This window comes from Psammomys obesus, unplaced genomic scaffold (genome assembly GCF_907164565.1).
Source record: "Psammomys obesus unplaced genomic scaffold, mPsaObe1.curated_primary_1811, whole genome shotgun sequence".
NCBI lineage: Eukaryota > Metazoa > Chordata > Mammalia > Rodentia > Muridae > Psammomys > Psammomys obesus.
In genome coordinates this window covers 10,212,527-10,223,560 of record NW_026592732.1, presented here as the reverse complement: position 1 = coordinate 10,223,560, position 11,034 = coordinate 10,212,527, and the positions used below count along the sequence as shown (strand labels likewise).

The following is an 11,034-nucleotide window of genomic DNA, read 5'->3' as shown; positions in this document are numbered from 1 at the left end:
GGTGAACATGCTAGTCATATACTATAATAACTGAGAAGCTTAATAGCATGAATTGTTTGTGCTACCTGGGCACTCACTGGAAGTTGCCTAGTCTCTTGCTGAATTAATATTCTAGTTAGAATCTTTATATAGATTTTTTTTTTTGAGATTTATAAATCTCCAGTAATTATATATAAACCTTTACTTGTGTGTGCAATTTTCTGATGAGCAGGTTTGCAGCAACAATGAAGTGACAACTGAGTTCATAGACCCCAGAAAGGTGAGAAACTGCTCTGGTGATATGGTAAATATTTCCATCTCAACCACCATTCTGTTTACTCCTTGTTTGAATTTCAGGACATTAAACTGAATAACTCATTTGAATAGAAATGGCTCCAACTCCTAATTAGAATAGTAATTGAGAGATGCTAAATCCTACCTATCTCCAGCTGGATCCAAAGTGTAGGGCTTTGGGTTTTGATCCTGCTTGTTTCTTGTTCACTCACTCACAGCAGAGTTCCCATGTATTCTCTGTACAAGTTGACAACATGGATCCCATGCTGAGTAAGAAAGGAGTGCTTTCAAGCTGGGGGAAAATGTGAATTGTTACCTCGGTACTATATACCAAGAAGACAGCTGAATTCCACATAAAGTGCTTTTAGTGTGTACATTATACACTGAAGATATTTTGGAGGTCATAGAACACGTTAGAAGGTTTAGAAGGGAGACTCGACAGAGTTCCTCTTATATTCTCTGGCTTCTGAGTAAGTGTATGATCACCTTTAAAGTCTGGATCCCATCAGCATTCCTTTGTGTCATACCACAATGATAAAAGTTTCAATGAGGAAGCAGACTAGAGAGGAAAGTGTGAACTACGTAGAAACCTTACTTGAATGCTAGTTAGTAACATAAATACCTCCTAAAATTTTTCTAATAACTAATTTTGCACCAACCAAATCATTTGGTACCAATTTTGTTAACACTGGGTATGCTGGGGATATAGTTCAGTAGTACAGCACTTGCCTTGTAAGTTTAAGACTCTAGGTTCAATGTCCACTTAAAATATCCAAGGAAAAACAAAGAGAAGAAGAGCTCTGTGTGCATATGTATATGATGTACTAATTCCAACATCAGCAACAGGATATAATAAATTAAAGAACTATATATATATACACATATATATATATTTAGTTTGATTTAGGTGTCAAAAAGCCTGGGGGGGGGGGGTCAAATTGAACATTTCTAGGTAACATTTTGGGAGTTAGGGAGGATACTTTAGACAACTAGACAGGACAAAGTTTGAAGTCATTTAATTAAAAGACCAAGTGGTACGAAGTTCCTTTGTTACAGTACATTACATATGGCTCTTATACAGAGTAAAATAGACACCAGCACCCTACTCAGGTGAGCAGAGAAGCGAGGCTTTACTTGCTGATACTGAGACTAACTCTTTCAACATGCAGTGTTCTTTGGTAGTGTTCATGTGAAATTTAAACATGGCACTAAAGTCAGACTTTTAAGGTCTTAGAATACTGTTTTAAAACTTGCCAATTATCATCAACATAAAGTGGAGTAATAAGGTTTTAAAATGTCTTCTGTGATGTTTATGATCAACATACAAATGTAAATTCATCTGAAAGGCGTATACTGTTCTTTGAATTCTTGGATGACAGCTACTACTTTGTCCCTTCATCCCCTCAAAGCACATATATAAGGCATCATTTCCTAACTGCTGTTGCGAATACCCTAGTTACAATGTCAGCAATTACTACTATGCTGTAATAGTCTCAAGGCAATGCTTTTTACTAAATTGGGAAATTTGACAAAGGAGCAATTTTGACCTGACAGACATCAAGGCTCTAAGTATGCTCTCTGTAAAAACAGCTGCTCTTGTTTTTCTCCCACCTAGAGAACTTAACCAGGTCCTCAGTTCTTAAGACATTTTGAAATGAAAAACTTGTACCCACCGTGGATACTGGACTGCACTACTTTAGTATTCTTTGGGTGACTTAAGGTTAGTGTCATACTTTAATTACAAATGATCTCCATTGTCACCTGCAATGCTGTTTCTAAACTCATCTAAGAGAGACTTGAAATAAATCTCCTGTAGATGGATTTAAAACATGAAAGGCTTTCTACCCATAAGGTGCTGTGATGCAGAGTTCCTGACCTAATAGTCCTTTCATACAACAGTTTGGACAGGAGTCACACACTGTGCAGGAGAGCTGGCTCTTTCTGAAGAAGAGGTTGAGCGGTTGGAAATTTCTCTCTGAAGTTCCTCTACTTTTCTCTGAAGCTCTGCTCTTTTGGCAAGAAGTTCTTTGTATCTGCTGTGGATAGGTTCCTGCAAGAGCAAACAAAATCACTGCAATAGGAATCCCAGGCAAAGTAGATTTTAACCATCCTTGAGCTTTCTGGCATTGGCTGTTTCAGCTGTTGGACAGCCCCACCTTCAGTTCCTCAATGGAATCCACATGTTTTGTTGTCACCACTGATCTTTCAGTGGCTTCAGGTATTCCAAGAAGATGCTACTTTGCAAAGTCATCATTTAGTTAAAACTCTTCGGGACTATGGACCTGCAGTTTTTTGGCTTTTAAAAAAAGCTTTTCTTCAGTATACTTAAAGACCACACAGAAAGATGTGTGTAGTCAGGAAAGTCTCCTGACAGAGTGGAAAGTTTTGAGAGTGACAAACCTAGGAGAGTCATAGTGTATGTACATTGTAGATGTGTACCTGTGGTTTCATCCGGGGGTTCCACCTTATATAATATCCCACCCAGAGCTCTAGGTGGCGCATGCTGGCTACTGGGTAAAGGACATGATTGGAGTAGCTCCCATAGAGAGGATTAGTGAAGTCTTCCAGCTGGCTGTTTATGTAGGACCACAGTGACACCGTCCTCTTAGGAAGATTCTGTAAGAGGGAAAATAGATAAAGATCCTCCCCTACCACATCAGCCATTTAAACCTTAGATGAAACCTATGTTGGGCTGTGTGATCTTTAAAATCAACAAAAGAGGATGCTCAAGATAGGATCAGAGTTCATCCACATTGGGTAGCTGAAAGCACCAGCTCGAGGGCATTCAATACCTTCTGGTCTCCCCAAACACACACACTCCACACACAGAAAAATAAAAGTGCTCCATATGGTTAAGGCAATACTGTTTACAACAGCCAAAATAAAAATACAAAGGACCACCAACTGATGAGATACACATAATGCAAGATTATTTGAGCACGAAGAAAAAGTGCATGCTAGGACATAAATATTGAAAAGATAGTAAAGGTGACGTGGATGATTCCATTTACATGAAGTGTTCATAAGAGGCCCATCCATAGAGAAACCTGATCAGTATCTGCCCAAACCTAGAGGAGGACTAACAAGTTTGGGATGACTTCTGTGTGGTGAAAATGCTCTAAATTTTAACAGTGTTGGTCCCACAATTCTGTGGTTATAAAAGAGGGTTTCTGTGGCATTTAAATTATATGAATAAAACTTTTAAATCAAGGGTAGTTTCTCAACAGATTGACTGTAATTACAGTACTGCTGTGCTATTTGTGATTATCTAATATGCCACAACATAATGAAAGCCTACATGCATGGAAATACATTCACTATAAAGTAAAAATACAGTCACTATAAAGTATGCTTACAAGGTACAGTCTGGGGAGCACTAATTTCCACAACAGTAAACACTGTCCCTGTTTCACAAAAACAAATGAACTTGCATAATAGTGAGTCTAACATCTGTAATAGGGCTTTCCAGTGTGAATACTCTCCCAGAATAACCTACTTTCTGACCATGCTTTCTGAGTAAAACTTGATGTCCACGAGGGCTCTACCAATACCACCAACAGTTTCTACAAAGAATGGTTCTTTTGCTGTAGCAAGACTGAACCCGACACTGAGCCTGTACATCTCCAGCATCTTCTCTCTGCATCTTTTCTTCAAATTTATTTTGAGAGGATCTGTGTTTAAAAAGCTAGCCTCAGATTTGTGGTCCTTCTACCTTAGCCTCTAGAGTATCTCGGATTATAGGTGTGATCCCTTATCCCCACTTATAGGTAGAAGTAATCCTAGTACATTTTGTGAAGTACAATATAACTACATACATACCAGAGTGAGAGCCAGAGCTCATACTTTACCTCTTTTCCCCTCTGCTGTTCACTGTTACAGAGGAATGTTCCAAATAAACAGCTGTACAAGTGGTCCAGGATGGTAATGAGAAAATACTCGTTGAATTCAAATGCAGTAGGGAACTGCAAATTGAGCACCACAAACTTGAGACATTATCAAGCATATTTATCTGTCACAAGCAGACCTTTTAAAATAGTACTTAGATTTAAAACTACCTAAGCCATCATGGCATTATCTGTTTTCCAAGGCAGAGTCTCTCTCATGCAACAAGTACTGCATGGTCTTAGGTCTGCTCTGCTTTGACCTTACAGTTGCCAGCCATTGAATTCTGACTTGGAACAATTCTGGTGAGTCTAGTCTTCCTTTCTTAACTTTTCTTTTAGTTTTCAACATGTCTTATTTCTAAGAATTAAAATATCAAATGTGCCCAGCAAATACCATCAGTATATACACAGAAGAAAGTATTCCATATACATATGGGCAGACAACTTACAAGTCAACCTAGTTGTCTTGTGGAGGAACAGGTTCTTGTAATGCACAACTGACAGTCCAACCCAAAATTCACCCTTACCCAAGCCTCAGTGGGTATCTTAATTTTCTACAACCCAATTTTGGAGGGCTATCAAACTTAACCCCACTCCTGCTGAAACCATTCTCAAGACCCTGCAACTCTGCTTCCTATCATAATCCCAAAGTGGCATGTACCTTTTAGACTGAGTCAGGTTATACCACTATTTCAAACAAACCTGTTGCCTAAAAGGCTGTTAACAGGGTTCCTAATAGCTCCATGATTAACAAGGGGCTGAGTCATCCCTTCCTTATACTTTCTGCCTCAATACTTCCTTTAAAACTGCTAAAATGACTCAAAATAGTGTTTATTTTAGGCTGGAATTTGATGTAGCTTGTTTTTTCATCTTAGCAAAGTATACAGAACTCTCAGTGAACAAAGAACTATTTCAAAGGAGGACTCTTTTTTTGATTGTTATCAGTGCTCTGGGCTGAGATGCTACTAGAATCCAACTGTTTATTAATATTTATTAACATTACCCTAAATAACAAGTTTTAATACCGAACAATAACAATAGCTATTGCCAGTGGTATTCTACCTAAGAATCATAAGCCAATCTGGACCACTGTGAGCTTAGAGTAGGTGTGAGGGAAGGGTGTTAGCGGATGGTTTTACCTGTCTTGTCATTTGCCAGACACAGTCAATAAATTGAAGAAAAACAGGTGATCTATCTGCATCAGCATGGTTCTTATCTCCATGGCCAACTCTCTGAAGCAAAGACAATGAAATGTCACATGTAGGACATTTTACTTAGTAGAATTTTGTTTTCCAAAAGTATAATTTGGTCAGTATTTGTAATTTCTTTAAAACATCTTTTAAAAGTACTACAAAGTAGAAATCATAACTCTACCCAAGCAGGAACTTATTAACATTTCCACACTGCAAACTTCAAGATTACTACTTTAATAAATGAAAGCCAGATTCTAAAACAACAAAGAAGAAACAGTTCTTACAGCCCAGATATTTGTCCCTAGAGATGTCTCAGTGGTAAGACATTCCTTATGGACAGTTACTAGACAAAGAACACCTTCTCAGGAGATAATTACATAGCACAAATCTCAAGAACTTTCAAAAGTTCTTGGATCTGTCCTTCACATAAATGGGTTCCCACCCATACAACTTAAAATCCCAAAGCAGGCATTCATTCAAAAAGTGAGATAGCCGGTCATAGAAGCAGCACACACCTGTAATCCCAGCACTCTGGGAGGCAGATGCCTGTGAGTTCGAGGCCAGTTTGGTCTACAAAGTGAGTGCAGGGCAGATAGAGCTACACAGGAAAACCCTGTCTTGAAAAACCAAAACTAAATAACTAAAATAAACCAGTGGGATATATAACTTCTGGGGCAAGCTTCGATTTAAAAACATACTGTCGTAGTCCTAGGCCATTGCTTTGATTTGCTTTCCCAGTGTGTAGTATTGGTACTCCTGGTACAAACGAATATACTGCTGTTGGTTGTCAAGTTGCTAGCTCACTACTAAAGGGAAAATGTCAAGTTTTCTTAGACAAGTATCACTGACAAAGCAGGAAAAAAAATTGTTACTGAGTAAATATTTTAATGTGACAAAATGGAAAAGGTCTGTGTGTGATTTGCTATTATTCTGTGCATCAGGATAAAACAAAGTAACATTTTAATATAAACTATACATTATAAGATTTTAATATTTGATGTTTTTCAAAAATGTACAGTTTGTTTTCCTTACAGTAAAGTACTATGGATAGTATTTGCTGCTAATCATGTAAAGATTGGAATTTTAGTCAACTTTCACCTTCTCTACCTTTCTGAAAAACCACATGCATATGCCTCTGCTACAGTAGACAAAACAGCAGATCAGCAGGTCTGCATAACTATGAGCTAGTGTTTTTTCTATAACCATGATGGCACAAATATATATATATAGAAAGAAAAATTAGGAGACCAAAGGAATTTAGTATGACAAAGGATTAAAAAAAAAATCTTTTTTTGGATTCCATAACCTCTAAGGAACCTCTACTACTTGCTAAGTTCTGACAGATTTCAAAACATCCAAAATAATTTTCAAAAAAGGCTACTAAACTACATAGAATTTTCCTCATAAATTTCAACAAACTGATTGTAGCATTAGTCACTAGCATGCCTTCTTGACTAGATGTTCTTTAATGAAAGAAAGCAAAGAAAAGGACCCCCTTTAAATAGTGGACCAGAAAGAGTGGGATGGGTGACCAGAGCAAGTAACAAGGAATTTATGGTTTTGAAACATAACTGGTTTTTTCTTTGAAGAATTTGTTTTAAAGAGAGTTTTTTGATAAGTGCATCATTGTATAGACAAAGTGGGAAAATGTAAGCTACTGGGAGAGAATGCTTCAGGTGCCTAATTTTGCTTGACAGTTCATGTTCAAAAGAGTCAACCAATTTCAAGTGCTAGTTTCTTGAAGTTACTTATAAACACTGCTAGCAAACCCTTCTAAAGATTAATATTAAAGCGCATCCATGCAGATACCAGGACCTATACATATCCCTCTGTGCCATCTAGGCCTCTAATGTTCTGGCTTCTCCCTCAGTTCAACTCTTGCCTTGTTCATCATTTATTCTCAAACTCCTTCCCCTTCCTGGGAAGATGACTCCGTCATCACTTTAATTCCAACACAAATAACACAAGACCTATAACGTTACTGTAAGTTTTCCAATTCCAAAACAGCATTGAACAGAAGCCATTTAACATTCCATTGAAGAACAGCATGAGTCCAAAGCATAGCACAGGAAAGCAGAGACCAAGTGTTTTCTTAAGTTGTGGGTACCACACGTCTAGACAGTCATAAGTACACTGACAGACAACTGGGATGGGGAGAAAAGACCAATCAAGGATGTTCATCTTGAAAAGCTGAACTGTTTATGGGTGATACAGGGAGATAGCTAGCTATGTTCAAATATCTGAATGATAACAAGGAATGATTTTCATTTGTCTCCAGGGGGAGTGTGAAACCATAGGAAGCAGGAGGCCTCACTCCATTATCACAAATTCCAGCAAGGGAGTCTAAGTGGGACCGATGGCTTCAAGAAGGGGTATATGCCTGTTGTTAATGAATAGAAGCACTAATTTAGTAGGTACACCTTACTGTTTTAGGCATATACTTCAGATTCATGGCTAAACAAACTTTGAATCCAACTAAAATATTCTAGGATCTCTTAATTTTAAAATTTACCATTAAAAAAAAAAATTCTCAGCCTAGTCCCAGGAGTACATATCAGAAACTCCAGCTACTCAGGAAGCTGAGACTAGAGGATCACAAGTGAGACTATAAAGTAAGTCAGTCTTGGAAACTGGGCAAGACCCCATATCTCAGAACTTTTTAAGTGGAAGAGTGCTTGTATTGGCCCTGGGTTTAACCACTGTCTAAGTAAATAATAACACTTTGAACAGTACAAGGCTCAAAATTTTGTCATTTTCATAAGACTACCTGTGCCACTTTCCAAATTTATGGAAAGCATAAATAGGAAACTATATTTAGTCCTAAGGAGTTAAATATTAGTTAAAGTTTTTATTTTTATGTACATATAGGTATGTGTACATGATACCCAAAGGCCAAAAGAGTCAGATCCCTCTAGTGCTGTACTAATAGGTACTTTGGAGCCACTTGACCTGAGTGCTGAGAATCCTCCATTGAGTGCTCAAATCCTCCACAAGAGCAAGAGTTCTTAATAGCCGAGACTTTTTTTTTTTTTTTTTACACCATTATCCAGTTTTATACCTTGCACAAGATGTGAAACATTAACACATTAGGAATGAAGGTGCAGGATGGCTCAGCTGGGAAAGTGTTTACCACAAAAACATGAAGACCTGAGTTTGGTCCCAACAGCTTAATAAAGATAGGCATAGCGTGCATGCCTGTAACCCCAGCACGGAGAGACAGAAATGGCAGGTCTCTTAGTTTTGATGGCTAGCCAGCTTACTCCAAATCTGTGAACTCCAGGGACAGTGAAGAACCCTGTCTTTAAGAGTAAGATAGGAAGTAACTGAAGAAAACTGACAACCCCTGACTTGCACACAAATGCACATGCGCACATGAGCATAAGAAGACCAGACACACAGTTAAATGAAGGTTCTTTACTCACTAGTTGGAATCGATGTCCAAAGCTTAGCCACTCTTTCTCCACGAGAACTTCAAATCCTCGGATGGTTCGATAGTATCCATCCAGCATAAGCATGGCCAGGGAAGTGAGCTGAGCTGTGCGATCCCAGCCATCACTGCAATGCACCACCACAGAGGTCTTCCCCGACTCTACCTTGTCAGCAATCCTCAGAGCCCCTGCAAGAATGAGCTGGAAACAAGAGTAAAATGAAAGTAAAATTTAAAAAGTGAATCACAGTTTTGTTAGATATTACTGCCTCAGTCACATGGCAAGAAGCATCAGTCAACAGTCATTAAAAAGGAGGCAAGGTGCCAAGGCTCATGCCTATAATCCCAACAGTCTGAGAGGAGGACTACCTGGAACTTGTCTCCAAAACAGACAAATAAATGAACAGCATATTAAAGTGGAGTGTGGGTTGAGAACATACGAAGCTGGAAAAGAATACAATGTGTGAAGACAGAAAGTGAAATATCTGGAGCATGGATAGAATTCAGATGGATGGGGAAGCAGAAAACAAGGAGCAGCAGAGACACATGTACAGCACAGGTAAATGTACAGCTTCTTCAGAGTGTGTACAGAGACACTGGCCTCCGTACTCATCAAGTCCCTCTTGCTGATTTCAGTTACAAGATCCAAGGGTGGAGGCCTTAAGAAAGAGTAACAAATACCTTAATATGTTCCAGCCAGTGTGTAGATTCCAAGTTAGACAACCAGTGAGTTTCCTCAATGTTGGGGTACACAATCTCCTTCAGCTTCCGCAATGATTCTCTCATAACATGGATATTATGAATATCCAGAAAAACAAGTTCTGCATTTTGATAAGCATCTTCACTTTCATAACCTCCCCCCTTTGCCTGCAAAAGGGCACATATCACAGAAAACCATAAGTGAATGAATAGCTCTCTTCTATAGATATTCTTACAAAATTCCATAAAATGTATGGAATACCTAAAATGTATGAAATATGAATATTGCTGTACATAAGGAAACCCTATGGGAAGCATGGGTAACTCAGGGCCACTTAGAATAAACACATGCAGCCTCATAATATCCCTAAAACAGCCTGTGCTAAGCCTATGTGACAGGATGTTAGGAATCATCCCAACGTACTTTAGCATTTTAAAGAAAATTTCACTATGCTTATCAGTCCTATCGAGAACAAAAACTTCCTTTCAAACTCACTGAAACAGATCATCAATTCCATATTCAAGAATCCCATACTCACCCAAGCCTTTTCTCCTTTTTACATCATTTCACATTTAATAACTGAAAAACTCATTGTAGCCATAATGACTTCCAAGTTAGTGTTCTGTTGCCATGACAAAATGCTTGAGGAAGGCTTTATCTGGGGAAGATTTACTTCAATTCTACAGGTTTCAGTTCACAGGCAGGCCCCACATTTCTAGACTGTGATGCATCACGGGGAAAGAGCATGGCAAAGGAAAACCATTCCCCTACATCAGCCCTGTTACAGAGAAGAGTGGCAGGAAGGGCAGAGGCCACCCCTCAAAGGTGTCAGAGCTTTTATTTATCAAAATGTCCTCACAGATACACTAGTCCTCTTTCCAATCAAGTTGACAAGATTAGCTATCATAGTTTGCTTATATTATAAGCAGCTAATTCATTTTAAGTTAAAAATGTTATAAAACAATCCCACTGACATTACTATCTTCAAATCTATAAAATAATAAAATCATGACTACGACACCTCCGAATTCAAGTCCAAACTAATTTTAAAAATTAGTCAGACTTCTCTTCTACAGAGTAATTTATATTCAAAGTTGTCACAAAAATTAATGTCAGTGATACTTGTTAACAAAGACTCCTGAAGAGTGAGAATGGATGTTATGGTTTAACATGGTATATCAGGCTTTTGTGTTGTATACTTATGTCTCTAGTGGCTAGTAGTATTTGTGAGATTGTTGGAGGATGTTTATAATGTGAGGCCTAGATAGAGTAAGTAGGTCTCTCCCGGCACATCTCAGGGAGCAAATGGCACATGCTCACAGCAGCCCTGTTAGCCATTCTGCCACAGGATGTAACAAGTCTAACAAAGTCATTCTTAAACTGAGGCCAGAGAAACTTTCAAAGCAATTCTGCTGCAACAAATTTAAGAAGATGTAGTAGTTAATTTACAAGCCCATCACAGAAATGGAAAGAAATACTACAGAACCCATAGCATGGCAGTAGCGTCTTCATAAACCCACTACAGAAACAGGATAGAATTAATACAGAACCCACAGC

At 38.4% G+C, this 11,034-nt stretch overlaps 1 protein-coding gene across 4 annotated transcripts in view; it reads right to left on the bottom strand.

Moving 5' to 3' along the window:
- Nucleotides 1–11,034, bottom strand: part of Mtmr2 (myotubularin related protein 2) — a 54,477-nt gene that overhangs the window by 1,322 nt on the left and 42,121 nt on the right. For 2 of the 4 annotated variants that reach the window (XM_055615416.1, XM_055615418.1), the window contains 6 exons: nt 9,459–9,644; nt 8,773–8,979; nt 5,297–5,389; nt 4,122–4,235; nt 2,713–2,889; nt 1,274–2,323 (listed from right to left, as the gene is read on the bottom strand). In XM_055615416.1, coding sequence (XP_055471391.1) covers nt 2,162–2,323; nt 2,713–2,889; nt 4,122–4,235; nt 5,297–5,389; nt 8,773–8,979; nt 9,459–9,644 — 939 coding nt within the window. In that variant the 3' untranslated portion in view covers nt 1,274–2,161. Of the gene's footprint in view, nt 1–418; nt 566–1,273; nt 2,324–2,712; nt 2,890–4,121; nt 4,236–5,296; nt 5,390–8,772; nt 8,980–9,458; nt 9,645–11,034 lie in introns of those variants that run through there. The other 2 variants (XR_008721061.1, XM_055615417.1) reach the window with 2 other exon arrangements.